Source organism: Equus quagga, chromosome 1 (genome assembly GCF_021613505.1).
Source record: "Equus quagga isolate Etosha38 chromosome 1, UCLA_HA_Equagga_1.0, whole genome shotgun sequence".
Lineage (NCBI taxonomy): Eukaryota > Metazoa > Chordata > Mammalia > Perissodactyla > Equidae > Equus > Equus quagga.
In genome coordinates, this window is record NC_060267.1 from 54,825,924 (window position 1) to 54,841,858 (window position 15,935).

The following is a 15,935-nucleotide window of genomic DNA, read 5'->3' on the forward strand; positions in this document are numbered from 1 at the left end:
AAAAAAAAAAAAAAAAGACTATGTAGGGACCGCCCCCGTGGCCCAGTGGTTAAGTTCGCGCGTTCTGCTTCGGCGGCCTAGGGTTCGGATCCTGGGCGCGGACATGGCGCCGCTCGTCAGGCCACGTTGAGGCGGCATCCCACATCCCACAACTAGAGGGACGTGCAACTAAGATATACAACTGTGTACGGTGGGGGGGTTGGGGAGATAAAGCAGGGAAAAAAAAAAGATTGGCAGCAGTTGTTAGCTCAGGTGCCAATCTTTAAAGAAAAAAAAAAAAGACTATGTAGCTACCCATTAGGGGTTGTGAAAACAATGTAGTGAATTGAACCAGCATTTTAAAAAACGAAACAGGATAGAATAGAAAATACCAGTGACTGTCGAGTGGTAAGGTAAGTATTGTTTTTGTGAAACCTTTGTTTCAACTGTGCATATTTATATGTGTATATACTAGCTTATCATGTAAAAACTTTTTTTTTTTAATGGTGTGTGTGCTTTATGGCCAATAGTTTGAGAACCAGTTGCTGCAAAGCACCTTTCACATATATTTCATGTCATTAGCACAACCCTGTGAGCTTGAATTATTATTCCAGTTTTTTAGGTGAGGAAAACAGGTTCAGCAAGATTAGGTAACAAGGCAGAAAGTGGCAGAGGTGAGACTCAAACCAGGATTGTTTGATCCCAAACCCTACAGCCTTTGTCATTTACTGCCATGGTTCCTAGGAAAGTCCGCAGGCTAGAAGTCAGGATTGCTGAACTTCTGGACCTGCTCTGCCCTCTTGCTCCCCCCGGGATAAAGCTCTTGTCTCCCTCCCTCAGTGTCCTCACTCTGCAGTGTAAATGGGACATCACCATCATGGCTGGCCTCTTCGGGAAACTTCATGTTGAATGAGTCCAGCCTTTTTTTGCGGTGTCTCAGCAATCAGGGCATCAAAAGTATTATTTGTGAAATTCTGCAGTGCTCAATACCTTTTAAGGTTTAAATCTGCAGGCGCAGGCTGATTTACACTTTGGTCTTTCAGGAGTCAACATTGTGAAAATAAGGGTATCTACCTCACCTGGGGCTGTTGGACCAGGGGCTGGTCCTGCTTTCTATGTCTGAACATAACGGGAGAAGGCGTTGGAGGGCAAAGCCTTTTTGCGTGGGGGAAGGGGAGGGCGCATTTTGTCCTCCATGTCCCTGTGGATCTGATGGCCAGTTAAGATGAGAACAACGAGCAGTAAGTCAGAACAGCAAACAGGAGGCAGCTTCAACAAATCCTGGGGGCTGCCGATACATTCAAGTTTCTGTTTCGGGTGGTGTACTGTGGGGTTGGTTGGCCAAGTCCAGTCAAAGGCTCTGGGTCACACAGGTGTAGCTGGTGCTTTAAATACATTGTCTCATTTATGGAGGGTTGCATGCTACCCTATCCTGCTCCACCACATCTCTATTCTCTCATCCTAGCTCAAACTCTAAGCTTCATATTAGATTTCAGGGGCTGGAAAAACAAAAGCCAAGTTTAAAATGTTTACCTCTAAATGTAAAGTTCAATAGTTGTGAATTGTTTCTTTTCACTGTATTATTTCTCCGTTGTTTTCTTTTTCCAGCCCTTTGAAAGAAATTTTAAATAAATTAGTAAGTAACCGAGGACAAAATAGATGAAGATAACCCTGCTTCTGTCACCAAATGCTCTGGCCTGACCCAGTTCTCTGAAGTCATACCCTGACCTAGCACTCCACAATGCCTTAGTTTTATCTTCCTCATCACTTGTGCTTCTTGTTCTTGACCTTTCTGTGCCAGGAGGCGACTGTTTTTGTTCGTTCTGTGTTTGCCGTGAAGATCATGTCATTATGATCACAACGTTTTGACTTTTGTCAAGAGAACCAAATAAAATGAGAGGAAGGACAGGTCTCCAAGAAATACGGCATGGATCAGGTCTTCCACTCCTACGCCCCTCCTCACCTCGCATCGGTTCCTTTACCTGCGGTGAGTTGCGTGCACAGTAAATAGAACACAGGCTGGGCATCGCAGAGCCATGTGGACAGATCCGGCTCCACAAGGAACACCCCTGTTCTTGGTCCTTTCTAGTGGGATGGTTGGTGGGTCTCCACTGGTACCACCCGGAGCCAGTCTTGTTTAAGCCAAGTACTCTCTCAGCATAGGTTTTGGCTTACTCCCCAGAACCAGGCCATCTTCCTGGTTAGATGACATGGTTACAGTTGTGTGGGTGGCATATTCTTTACAAACCAGCCAAAAAAAGTTTCAATAGAAACCTGCTATAGGAGGAATGGGAGGGGAGTGGCGTTAAGTGGGAAGCATTTCTAGGGGGATTTCTTGTCCACTTCTTCCTCCAGGAGTGGACAGAGGGGTCGGGTCCTATCCAAGTTCTGTCTGCCTGGGATGCCCAGGTAGGAAACGGGACCTGTAAAGCTCTTTCTACACATGAGGCCCAGAGCCAGTCACCATCCTGGGGGTAGTGTCTAGGGCTTCCTCATTCCCCTTCCCTCTCCAATTCACAGTGTGCCTTAGCATACTAAAGGTTCTGAGAAGTCATGAAGTACAGAAACCTTTCTCTCAAACTTGACTTAGAAATTAGGTAGAACAACAGCGTGGGCAGCCCTGCTCTGAGTGAAATGCTGTTACCTGGAGCTCTACTTAGAGTCCCACCCCTTCCTCACAGTTCTGCCCCTATCAGAAAGGACCACCGACCCTGGAAAGCTTTGATCCTGGAACCTGTCAAGGTTGTTGTCTGATCAAAACTCTACTGGCCATTAATCGAAAGGTGAAGAGTAGTTCTTCATTGTCATTGAAGTCCAAACGTGAGGAAATGGGCTTAAAACACAAAGGATGACAAAAATGTGTTAGAACTAGAGGCGGTGGTTGTGCAACATTGTAATTGGACTAAATATCACCGAATTGTTCACTTTAAACTGGTTAATTTTATGTTATGTGAATTTCACATCAATAAAAAAAAGTACAAATGGAACCATTTATGTGTGAAGCCCCTTTTTCTTTTTTTAAAGATTTTTTTCCTTTTTCTCCCCAAATCTCCCCAGTACATAGTTGTGTATTTTTAGTTGTGGGTCCTTCTAGTTGTGGCACGTGGGACGCCTCCCCAGCATGGTTTGACGAGCAGTGCCATGTCCACGCCAGGATTCAAACTGGCAAAACCCTGGGCCGCTGAAGTGGAGCGTGCGAACTTAACCACTCCGCCAAGGGGCTGGCCCCTGTGAGGCACTTCTAACAGTGGAACAGGAGACTGGAAATCCTAAGAACACACATGTCCTGGGCATGGGGATAGAATATGGCTGGTCCCCTCTTCTACCAAAGCACTCTCGAAGGTCATAAAGGCATTGCTCTTTCTTGATTGTTCCTCCTCGGAACCATGTGAATCTTTCATTCTTACTTTGCCTCCCAAATTGGTGTATTTAATGTTGTTTATTACATGCTAAATAGTTTTATTATGATTCTCAGCTTTTATAATTGAGACTAGTTGGTGCTTACATTATCTGAGGTTGGCAAGCAGCTGGGAACCATAGCCAAAAAGCCCGCAATAAGGATTTCCTCAAAGAGGACAAGTTTTCCTTGTGCTTAGACAGTCTTCACTCTTACATTGACTTATTCAGCACTGCCTGTGGCCCACTGTCACTTCAACTTAAGGGTTACAGGGCTCTGAGGCGGTCTGCATTTGGAGAGGGAAGATTGTTCATTGAGACAGAAGAGAGGAGTTATTATGGCGGGAAAGGTTCCACTGTTTAATTCTTCATTTTCCAGTAATAGTTTTCTTAAAAGGTACTACTGCTTCCTAGTCCTGCCTAAAATGTCTTTCACATACTATTTCTCCAATTGAAATGATACATCATTCGCCCCCAGCTTTTACTCTTAGGACGGTGTGGCTGGTGCAGAGTGAGGGGCCTCCACTGCACTCATGCTGGTAGGGCAGGCTGGGCCCGGCCATGCAGGGTTTTTTGGGCCACAGTGGATTCTGATCTTCAACTTAAATGGGATGAAAGTCATGGACGGGGGTTTCAGCAGTTGGAAGGATACAATTTGGGTGCAGTGCAGAGCGCGGTGCAGGCGGGTCAAGAGGTGCCGTGAGATAGGAGCCCTGTGCAGGCAGGGAGTGCATGGTGACGTTGGCAAGGGGCTGCTAGATGGAGACTGGAAATACTTAGGAGAGAACGTGATGTTTGGACCAGCACTAGGACAAGGAAAATCCTATTTTAGTTTTTCTGGAGATCACCTGCAAATCTGCAGCAACAGCTAACAGTACTGCTTGCTACTAGTTTTCCTTATTCAAGCACATTCTCTCTGTATGGAAAGATTTGTGTTGGTGAAGAAAGTGCACCTGACTGGGAAATGAACTTGAGTATTGACCCAGAGTAGAGTGGAGTTATGTGGGGGGTTTATTTTTAACCTTAAAGACCTATAGTCGCTTTAATAAAACACTCTCACAAGACAGTTTTAATGTTACATAAACCAAGGCTCGTCTAGCTCCAGGGTTCTACAGAAGTGCGTTTATTTTAAAGTCTGGGATGGGAATCCTACTGAAGCATTCAGAGTGGGAAGGAACCTTAGGAGTGCTTTTTGCCCATCTCCTTGTTTGCAGATGAGGAACAGGGCTCAACCTGCCCAAGGTCACGTGAACCTCGTGGCAGTTGGGATTTGTTCCAGAGATCTCACATTCCAGGCAGACCTTCTTTCCATTTAACTCCCGCCCCTTGGTGTCCTCATCTGTAAGATGGGTGACACTCAACCTGCACGTGGCTCTTGGCTCAGTGCTGGCTTACACAGTAAGTGTTTAATGAGGGTTAGCGATCATCACTGGCTGCAGGAGCAAATCTAATCTTGAAATACCAAAGACCCAGACACAAACCCCAAGGACAACTATGGTGTGAACCCAGCAAGTGAGCAAGCAGGGACACTGGGAGACTACAACACCCAAATTTTAGTTCTGGCTCCAGTACCAGCCATGCTGTATGACTTGGTGAAACTTTTCACACAGAAATTAATCTTCCACAGTAAAAGTATGGAGAAATTTCTTCTGGAGGAACTATATTTACAGTAATGTAATGTATGTATATATAATGTAACGTATACATAATGTAATACATATACAGTAATGTGGGTAGGCACAGCCCAAACGGGAGAAGAGAGACAAGGGCATAGATTAGGTTCTGGCCCGCTGCCAGGATCATCTGGAGGCAGCTCAGCATGACTAACTTGTGCCCCTTGGCCTCTCCCAGGGCCCCAAAATGCTACAGGAGTCAAGGGTCAGAGCAGTTAGAAAAAACCATGAGCTTTTTCGTGTTCTGAGGATGCTGGAGAGTGGGCCTGAGGGAGTGCCAGTGTTCCTTGGCTGGGCGACTGTTTTTCCTTCTCACCTTAATTGCGGAAAAGGTGTCTGACAGGTGTTAGCGACACCAAGGATTTTTCCTGCAGAAACCAGGAGAGCGTGTGCTTTCTACTGGATCAGCCAGGCAGAAGTCAGTCAGCCTAACTTCAAAGCAAACACGAGTGGTCCCACTATGTTAGATGTTTATACTTTCCTGTTCTTAAGTGTTAGAGAAGAAAACCAGAACTACTAAAAACTGCCAGGCTGCTGGGGGCAGGGGTGTGCTGGGACCCAGGGCCAGGCCTCACACACAGGCTGGGCTGCAGCCTGCGCAAGGCCCAGGATGCCCTGCAAGGCAGCGCTGCTCCCTGCTCAACCACTGCTGCTCTCTTAGCTGTGCATTTTGAGCTGGACTGGGGACCAGGTGGTGACTCCCTGAATTCTGAGCCCTGCTCTTAGTGTACCCACCCACGCCGACCGTCTGAGGTCAAAGAGAAAGGGCTGCCCAACACCCAGGTTTTACTGTTTCCACTTTATTGCTCAAGCACGGAACTTGAGGATGGCCTGGGCCTTCAGCAACGTGCAGAGAAGAGGCTGAGGGGGTGGGGACATGACCTGGCTGAGAAGGGAGACCGACAGGAGGGGAAATACTGAAAGGGGGTGCAGAGGGTGGTCACCATGACACCAGAAGACATCATTAGCCACACCATCTAGGGTGAGGAGGGGACAGAGACGTCACGGGCACAGCAGTGGTTCTTCCCACGCCCCTAGCACCCACATGGAGGCCACATGTTTGGAAATGGACTGGGAGGAGGAGAGGAAGAGGAAAACGGCTGCCCAGGGAGTGTCCCTCTCCACCCTGGTTTCACATCAGACCCCATACCCTACCACTCACCCCGTTCTACCAGCTGAAAAACAGACACAGCAAACAGAGGAAGCAAAATAAATTAAACATTCTGATGAGTGTGCATGTGGATGGACATTCGTTCAGCGTAACGGGGGAAGGGGAAAGGGAAGAGGTGGTGACACCACCTAAAATGATCCCCCACCTCAACCCCCCAGCCTACTCCTTTCCCCCTTCCCCCAAAGCCACCATCCAACGAGATAGAAAAATAAAGGTCTAATTCGCTCAAAATTCTTCAGTTTTTACAAAACTAACAGGGTGGAGTAGGGCAGGGAGCAGGGGAGGCAGGCGAGGGGCACAGGAGCAGGGCTAGGGGAGGCTATGCTTCCGTCTCCACCTGAGACTGGCTCCCTGCCACACCGTTCTTCTGCTCTTCCTTCACCTCCGTGTCTGCGTGATGGTCTCCCGCAGCTCCTGCTGCCTTGGCCTGCGACAGGGAGAGGGGAAGGAAGGGGATGAATTCCAGCCTCACTGCGCCCAGCCCCTCTGATGAGAAAGGCGACTCTTACTCCATACCCCACGCTTGCCTGCCTGTACCCAATGGACCTGGTGACACACCTGTATCACCCAGCACCCCGACACCATGTACGGTCTGAACTCACAAAGAGTCATCCCCCAAGTCAAAACCATACATGTGAACTCCTAACAGCATTACACGGACACAGCAATGCCCTTTCTAGATATGTCCTAAAGATATCCCTGCACATATACAAAATTATGAATTCCTAAGATCATTTATTGCAATACTATTTAGAACTGTACTTGTCCAACATGGTAGCTACCACCATGTGTGGCTACTGAGCACTTTAAATATGGCTAGTTCAGGGGCCCGCCCAGTGGCACAGTGGTCAAGTGCGCACGTTCCACTTCTCAGCGGCCCAGGGTTCGCCAGTTCGGATCCCGGGTGCAGACATGGCACCGCCTTGCAGGCAGTGCTGTGGCAGGCATCCCACATATAAAATAAAGGAAGATAGGCACAGATGTTACCTCAGGGCCAGGCTTCCTCAGCAAAAAGAGGAGGACTGGCAGTAGTCAGCTCAGGGCTAATCTTCCTCAAAAAAACCCCCAAAAACCAAAAAAAAAGAGGCTAGTTCAAATTGATGTGTTTTAAGTATAAAATACACATTGGATTTTGAAGACTTAGTCTGAAAAAAAAACAAACGCACTTTTTACAAGTTATATGTTGCAATATTTAGATAACTTGGGTCAACTAAGTATTATCAAAATTAATCTTACCTGTTTCTTTTTACCTTTAACATAGCTACTAAAAAATTTCAAATTACACACGTGGTTTGCATTGTATTCCTATTAGACAATGCTGGTTTAGAACACTGAACAACTATTAGGAGACTGGCAAATCAGCTATGACGTAGCCATACAACGGCTTCTATAGAAGCATAAGGAAGAACATGAAAGCTCTTGTATTTATGTGCTGACGTAAAATAAGCTTCCCGTACAGTATGAAGAAAGCGTGGGCGAGAGGAACAGGCAGAACGTGTTGCCTTTTATTAGGGAAAACGGAGAAGACACGAACGTGTCTGTCTGTGAGTGTACAGTGTACTGGAATGATAGCAGGACTGGTAACATCAGTTGCTTCTGGGTGGGAGGGAGACTTCTTACTTCTCTTCCATGCAGTTTGAATTTAACTATGTAAATATATTACCTATTTAAACACAGGCTTTTAAAACCCATGTTTCAAAAAGACACAGAGGGGGCCGGCCCCATGGCCGAGTGGATAAGTTCAGCGGCCCAAGGTTTCGCCGGTTTGGATCCTGGGCGCGGACATGGCACCGCTCATCAAGCCATGCTGAAGCAGCGTCCCACATGCCACAATTAGAAGGACCCACAACTAAAAATACACAACTATGTACTGAGGGGATTTGGGGAGAAAAAGGAAAAATAAAATTTTTAAAGAAAAAAAAAAAAAAGGCACAGAGAACATATGTTGGGAAGCACTCAGAGCAACCAGCTCCTGACCCCCAGGGCTTCCAGCCTGGACACAGCAGAACTCCGGCTGCGTCAGGAGGGGTTTTACTGAGGGAACACACATGTTACTGCTCCAGGGACAAGGGCAACTTCTGGTTTCTGGGGTTGGCACAGACAATCACAGCACACCAGCTGGGCTGGGCAGAGGGACAGGGTAATGCCTCTTTTTCTGTCCATTCCAACTGTTCCCTGTCCTGATGCTCACCTTGCTCTCCTCCTCAGCCAGCCTCTCGAACATGTTGGCATACAGCTTCTTCTCCCGTGCAAGCTGCTTGCGGATCCGCTGCTGGCAGATAGCCAGCTGGGCTTTGGCAGCTTTGTTGCTGGGGTAGAGCTGCAGGACCTTCTGGAAGTCAGCCCGTGCCAAGTCAAAGTCATTCACTGCCAGGTGGGCCTCTCCCCGGCGGAAAAGGCCCTTCTCATTGTTGCTGTCCAGTTCCAGGGCCTAAGGGTGCAGGGAGCAAGCAACAGCGAGACCTCAGCTCCTACAGCTTCTCTGGCCCAGACTGGGTTCCAAAGGTAGCCCTCACCAGGATGAGGCAGAATGGAAATGGGTGGCTCTACCCCAGAAAGAATGAGTCTTGGGGCATTAAATGGAAAGGACCAAGGTCTGGGAAGGAACCTCATGTAGGCCACAGGCAGAGAAGGAAGACAGGTCTTTATAGGAAAGAGAAGAACCTGTGACGACATATCCATTTTCTTTAGAACAAAGCAAGTACGTTAAGAGGAACAGGCTAAGAACCAAGGGGGAGAAAAAGCTGAAGCAGTCCTTCCATCCGGTGTTTCCTTGTACCTGTGTCAGCTGCCTCCTACCACTAAGGCCAAGTCGCTCGCTGCTCCCATCCCTTGCCTCTGGGCCCTTAATCTCAGAGCCCCCACTAGCCCAGAGTCACTGAGGGCAACTTTCAGACACACTGGCAGCTCACCCAACCTTGCCTGTGAATGGGGTTCCCGTGCCCTCTTTAAAGGGGCCTCACCTTGTTACAGCTTTCAATGGCAGCTGAGAAGGCCTGTAGTTTCAGATGACACATAGCCAGGTTGAGGTGGGAGGCCAGCCGAAGGGCCTGTGCTTTCTGAACATCCTCATTAGAGAAACTCGACTCGTATTCCAGCCAGGACACGATCTTCTTGTACTGCAGTAAAGCTTGCTTGTATTTGCCTTCCTAGAATGAGCGGGAGGCTCAAGCACCCTGCACAGGCTGTCACCCCCCGTAGACAGCAGTGACCCTTGGGCACGAGAGAGCCCTGCCTCCCTTGCACACCCCCAGGTAAGACCAGCTAGCTCAGATAAACCAGGTGAAGACTGCAGGTCCCAACCTGTCCATTCCCTGACAGAAAATGACCTCATCAAGGTGAAGGAGGGGCCCAGAAGAACCCTCCCTGGGAGTGTCCTCAGGACCACGGCTGCTGGCTCACCTTGAAGTACACAGTGCCCCGCTCTTTCACTATTGTGCTCTGTTCCAGCTTCTCCTCTGAATTCATCTCCCAAGACTCCTTGGCCTGCCGTACCCCAAGGGAGAAACAAAGTTGTCAGCTACCCGCCCCCAGAGTCACCTGTAGGGTGGCACCTGACTTCAGGATAGGGAAGAACTTGACCAAACGCACCTTCTCAAAACTCTTGAGGTGGACTTCATATTTCAGCTCAGCATTTGGTGGGATTTGGAACTTTTCCTTCCCAGCACTGCCAAAAGCATAGCTGTGGGGCAAAAAAGCAGCGCTTAGCCTGCTCCACACCGAAAGGCTTCTTGACTGTTTCCTGGAAAGCACCTCCCCATCCCTTGAGACCTGGTTCAAATGTTTCCTGTTTGGCAAAATCTTCCCTGACCTCTTCACACAATTAGCTGGTCTCTTAGCATCTTCCATATCCTCACACTACGCGCTGGGGTGATTACTAATTTAAATGGTATCTCACTGAACAGCAGGCAACTAGAAGGCCGGACCATCTTTCGGAATTTTCAGCATTGTGTCTGGCACAGAATACGTATGTTTCAATAAATGTCATTAACAACTGGATGAATTAATGGGAGATGAAAATCTTGATGTCGGTAGAAGAGGCAGCAACCATGACTGAAAAGATGAGGCTTTGATCCAAGTAGATGTGGACAGCGGGAGCCACGCTCTTAAATACAATGGAGAGCCCACCGTGGCCTGTCTCTGGTGTGCCCAGAGGCACGGTGAACTCTACTGAGGCTGCGGTGGAGCGAACACACACAAGGCAAAGGATACAAATGGCCAGTTCTATCACTCGCCGTGGATATGTAGATCTCTGACCTTGGTTCATCCACCCACTCCTCACCTGGGCTTGAGGTACACAATGGAATGCTCTCCTTTTTCCATGCGCTGAATGGCTTTCTCCAGCCCACAAGGCAGATCCAGATTCTCCCCCTCACCGACTTCAAAGTGGACCTCCCGCCGGTCAAAGAGCTGGTCCTTATAGTAGCCTTCAAGTGCAACTGGCATGAAAGTACCAGGGGTGTGAGCGGGCAGGATGCCCTCAGCCTCCCTCTATCACCTCCTCACTTCCTGCCCCCAAGATGCCCTTGTTGTGTTCTCAGACCTGGAGAGATGTTAAGACTATGGTCCAATCCCTCATTTTACAGACAAGAAAATAGGATCACAGAAGGGAAATGACTTTCCCAAAGTCACCCAGGACCTAAGTCTCAGAACCTGAATTGAAACCGCAGACTGTACGTCTCACCTTCCACAAGAGCACCATCGTTGGGCCTGGCATAGCCTTCGCCCCGCGCCCGTATTCTCCGGATGATTCCACCATCTTCTTCTTCTGTCAGGTCCTCTCCCCTAAACTCAAACAACTCCACCTGTGGGACAAAGCATCAAGCGACACAACTCCTCTCAGCACCAACTTACCAACAGTGAGATACAACTTTTTTCTTCCTCAGCAGAGTCCCTCGTAACTGCCAGACCAGGTCTGACCACAAGGGCAGCCACACTAGGAGCGGACAAAGCGGCACTTTTGCGAAGTTTTTGGGAGCTGCCCTAGTCTCAACTGGGACAGAGGTGGGCAGGCCACATGGGTTTCAGTTTATCTCAAGAGATCAATCTACTTACCACCTGCTCCACATAGCAAGGGCATGTTCCAGACAATCCCAATTCAGCTACTTGAAAAGCCCAAGCCGGTGGGCACTGGAAACAACCTGGCCTCTTTCGGTAGCCTTCTGAACACTGTCCCAGTGGCCACTGATTAGGGCTTAACCATTTTAGACTGAACAGTGTCAAGTTCAACCTCCTCAGCAAAGGCTTTCCTCACCCCTTTGACGCTTGGGGGAGCATTTCTCCCCTTCTCTGATCTCGAGAGCACCAATATTCTATACCACCATTTATAATTACACAGATTCTGACGTCTTGACTCCTTTCGGTTAAAATTACGACCCATTTCTTCTGGTCATGGCTCCTGAGATAAACATGCCTCCAGCCCTGCTTCGAGTCTGAGGAGAGCTTCATGGCTGCCTCTTCCCACCTGAAACCTCCACCGTCAGCCCCGTCCTGGCAGCAGCAGGCTATGTGCACAGCAGAGCCAGCTGCCCTCTCCATTTCTCTTCCTGCCCTACGGCCAGGCCCTCAGCCTTGGCTACATTGTCTCCAAGCGGCAGGAAGGGCTGGAGGGCGGCCAGGCCCTGGGCTGAGATAAGGCTGGCTCTTTGCCTTGCTCTCTGTGGCTGGACACTCACCTCAAACACAAGCGTGGCATTGGGGGGTATCTTTGGAGGGCTGCCTGCCGAACCGTACGCATATTCAGGTTTGCAGGTGATGTGGCACACTTCCCCCACCTTCATGGTTGCTACGGCAATGTCCCAGGCTTTGATGACCTCCCCTGTAGGTGCACAAAGCGAACAGGTCCTCCTTGGCAGGGATCTGACTCTGGGCTCAAACAGTAGCCCTGGAGAAACTTATTGTACCATGCCCAAGGGGAAGCTGGACACTCTTTAGAAACAGGACCAGGAAGGTAGAAAACATGGTTGCAGTAAGTGCTGTCAGGTCTCAGGAAAAAAAAAAAAAAATCACTCAACTCTAGAACAAAGGAGTTCAAGAAACAAGGCAGTCCACCCCTGAGGAGGAAGTGAGGTGTTCAGGGAAAGGAGAAAGAGAAACCAACACAGTTAAAAGACAGTGGAAGAAAAAGGAGCAACAGAAAAAAATAGACTGGAATAAATCATTCCTCCTTAAGCTTCTGAGAATATGGTTTCCGCTTTGACAGCTCATACCCTCCTTGAAGCCTATCCTACCACCTACTAACCACGCCTACCTTTTCCCAGGTCAAAGGAGAACTTGTCCTTGCGGTCCACACTGGAGTCGAACTTGGTGCCATCTAACAGCCAGCCAGTGTAGTGGACAAAGACTCGGTCCCCAATCATGGGCATCTCCGTGCCCGTGCCCTCTCGCTTGATGACCTAAAAGAAGGGGAGAAGGTGAGTATCCAGGGATGGGGGCAGAAAAAGGCACCGAAACTGCCTGCGTGCCACTGATGGGAACACAGAGGGACTCTTCTGCCTCCTCGTAAGTAGGTTCAAGGGACCAATCTTCAAATGATTCTGACCTCCTTCTCTTTGAAGTGCAACATGACTTGGTTTGAAAGACCGGAGACAAAAGACCCGAGTTTCAGTTTTTGCTGTATGATCTTGGGTAAGTCACTTCAACTCTCTAGACCTCATTTGTAAAGGAGCGATGATAATCCCTATCAGAGTTGTTGGAAGATTAAATCAGTAAAAGGTTGAATAAAACACTATCAGCAGCAAAGGAAGAAGTGTTTATGCATTGTTTCCTCATTCTTCCTAAATGCCAGTGGTCATCAGATCGGGATCTGGTTTGGAGGTAAGAGGAGGAGAAGAATAAGAGCAATAAAGAAAATAGGAGCAGTGTGAAAGAGGTAAAAGAAAATACCAGGTTACACATGAGCACAGGGGCTCTCAATCAGGCCACCAACTCTGACTTGCAACATGAGCATTCCTGACTGGTAGGCTAGTCAAGTCCTTTATTTCAAGGCTAGAGTATTTCCCAGGAACGTATAAGCCTCTGCTTCTCTTCTTTAGCATTTATAAAAGAGGACTCCACGGGCCACCTGGTAGGTGTGTGGTTACCCTCTAAAGGAAAGCTTCCATGATAGAATGGACCAAGACTCGAGAAGTAGAAAAGTAGAGGGGAAGGAGTGAAGGATAAAAGGGGAAATGACCCTTCCAGAAATAATAATCTCAGAAATCCCCAGGACGCTGGAGAGAGGGGAAGCTGCATGCCCACTGGGACAGCAGCATGAGATTCCAAGATCTGGGGCAAAGCCAGCTGCATTTCTGGACCAGGTAAGGGCTCCCCGAAGTCTTCAGCTTTGCCCAGATCTCACACACTCACACACGTGTGGAGCTGAGCAGTGGGAAGCCAGGACAAGGAGAAACATTGGATGAGGAGAAAGCAAGAAATCCTGCCTCGGGTTTCTCCATCCTGGACTCCACAACCTGCTCTGGACCACCGCTGGTTGTCCTGACTCAGGTCAAGATGCCCTGCCCCCTGAGTCCTGGACCCCCTTCTTTGCTCCTTTGGCTAATTGTAGTCAGGCGGTTACACTGCAGCAGGCTCCGAAGTAAAGCACCTCCCCCTGGCCCCACAGCCCACACCCCGAAGCCCCAACTCAGGAGGCCCCGGGGGGGGGGGGGGGGGGGGGGCCGGCGCAAGATGGGCGGGGAACTACAGATCCCGGCATGCACCGCTCCCTGGTTTTCCCTGCGCTGGGCGGGGGGAGGCGGGGGACAGCATGGCTAAGCGGGTGACCTAGCTGGGTCCCAGCCTCTAGAAAGGGGGTAACGAGAGGGCGGAGGCCGCCAGAACCTTTCTCACGGCCAGGCACGGGCGCCAAGTCGCACAAAGGCTTGTGGGCCAGGAAATCACTCTTGTGACCCGCTCCACGTCCTAGCTAATATTTAACTGCCAGGGGTAGGCGCGCTCTCGCACCACCACCGACGAAGGCCGCCCAGGGACTTCCCGGCTGCGGCTGGCAGGGAAGGAGCTGGCAACTTGGCGGGGCCGCGGGGTCGGGGCGAGGTGAGGTGAGGGGGGCGGTGTCGGGGCACGCCGCCCGGGCCCCTGGCCGCAGCTCGCGTGCCCCGCTGGGCCCCGCCCCTCTCGGGCGCACCGCGCACGCCGGATTTGAGGCTGCAGTCCCGGCCCCCTTCCCGGGCCCGCAGAGCTGGGGCGCCGGGGGGCTTCAGCCCAGACCGCGGGCTTCCCAGGGGGCCGGGAAAACGACCATGTGGAGGCCGGCGCACCTAGGCACCCCTCTTAGGAGCGTGTGGCTGCCCTCCCACTCCCGAACAACGCAGCCTGGTCCAGGAAGGCGATGCGACCGGCCGCCGGCTGCGCGACCTAGCCAACTACTGGCCTGGAGGCTGCAGAGGCGGCCGTTTCCGCCCCGTCTCCCGGCCGGGGTGCCCCCATGCTCGGCGGAAGGACGGCTGCGATGGGCACCCGGAGCTCGGCCGCCCCAGCAGGCCCAGGGCTCCCGACCCGCCCCCGCCCCTTACCTTAAGCACGCCTTCGTCTTGCTTGGGGCTGACATCCACTCCCTCGAGGGGCAGCGGCGCCGACTGCGCCCCGCTCTCGGCCGCCTTCATCTCCTCGGCGGTCATCGCCGCTCGGTGCGCCGTTTACTCGGGAGCTGGGCACCGGGCACGAGCCAAGCTCTCTCGGCCGCCGGGCCTATCTGCACGGGGTGCGGGCGGGACGGCGCTGGCGCGGCGGCCGCCGAGCTGCAAACCGGCCGAAAGCTCGAGCACCTCTGCCTCCCGGCGCGCTCGCGGCCCGCGGCGGAGTCGGGCGCGGGAGCGGGAGTAGGTGGGTAATGCGCGGCCGGGGGGAGCGATTGGTCCCACCCCGCCGCGGAGGGAGGGGCTGGGAGGAGCTGGAGCAGGAGCGAGGGACGGAGGGGGTGGGGGTGGAGAACTTTCTAGAGACGGCGGCGGCTAAGCCGGTTCGGGTTCTAGTGCTAAGGGCGCTTATAAGAAAAAAAATTTTTTTCTGGTTCATTCCTCCTGCTGGCTGCCTGGCTCCTCTTCCCCCGACTCGTAGGACCCTCGGACTCTAAGGAACCGCCCCCCCGCCCCACGCGCTCTCCCCGGGCCCCCCCCCGTCCGTTTCCCGGACTAACCGGATTCTACCAGATCCTTCTCGATCCCCCCATCACTCCAACACTGAGCCTGCCAACTGCCCCAGATCCGCCCTTTATATTGCAGCCCGCAGCGTGGTTTGCTCAGAGCCCTGTGGCCGGATGTGAGCGGCAGCGCGTCCGTCTCCTCGGGACCGGAGACGCGCATTTTTATAAAAGCCGACCGTAAACACAGATGGCATGGCCTCCTTGCCTTTACTGCGCGCGTACATTTAACCAACGGGGGGAGAAAAGGGGGATAGGAATTCGGGCAGTGGCGGGGTCGGGGGGAGTGAGTCTAATAGCAGTTATCCCAGTGCACAGAATTGGGGGAAAGCAACCTTGATTTCCCTAGTTCAGGGAACATGTGGCGCCTTCAGCTCTTTAGAATGCTCGGAGTAGCCGATTTGCAAGAAATGACCCGCTGAGCTAAGGACTCTTAAATGGGGCACGTATTAAAAGGACCTTCCTTTAATACAATTAATAAAACTGCCGTTTCGGTTAATACTTATTCGGTTACTACCAATTTTTAATTGGTTCAACTCGCGAAAACAGCCGTTCCATTTCGCTAAAGGCCCACGAG

At 51.0% G+C, this 15,935-nt stretch overlaps 2 protein-coding genes across 2 annotated transcripts in view; both read right to left on the bottom strand.

The window, feature by feature from the left end:
* The window catches only part of ITFG2 (integrin alpha FG-GAP repeat containing 2), a 12,836-nt gene extending 10,090 nt beyond the window's left edge, over nucleotides 1–2,746 (bottom strand). The window contains exons 1-2 of the mRNA XM_046679885.1: nucleotides 2,690–2,746; nucleotides 1,513–1,589 (exon numbers count right to left, since the gene is read on the bottom strand). The gene's annotated coding sequence lies outside the window, so the exon portion shown is untranslated. The remainder of the gene's footprint in view (nucleotides 1–1,512; nucleotides 1,590–2,689) is intronic.
* A 3,086-nt stretch (nucleotides 2,747–5,832) lies between these two features.
* On the bottom strand, nucleotides 5,833–15,061 carry FKBP4 (FKBP prolyl isomerase 4). Its single transcript, XM_046638686.1, has 10 exons — nucleotides 14,733–15,061; nucleotides 12,470–12,614; nucleotides 11,895–12,037; nucleotides 10,904–11,024; nucleotides 10,502–10,658; nucleotides 9,811–9,901; nucleotides 9,622–9,705; nucleotides 9,183–9,368; nucleotides 8,411–8,650; nucleotides 5,833–6,646 (listed from the first exon to the last, which is right to left on the bottom strand). Exons 1-10 carry the CDS (start codon nucleotides 14,835–14,837, stop codon nucleotides 6,539–6,541), a joined length of 1,380 nt encoding a protein of 459 aa, XP_046494642.1. The 5' UTR covers nucleotides 14,838–15,061; the 3' UTR covers nucleotides 5,833–6,538.
* Between the last annotated feature and the right edge of the window lie 874 nt (nucleotides 15,062–15,935).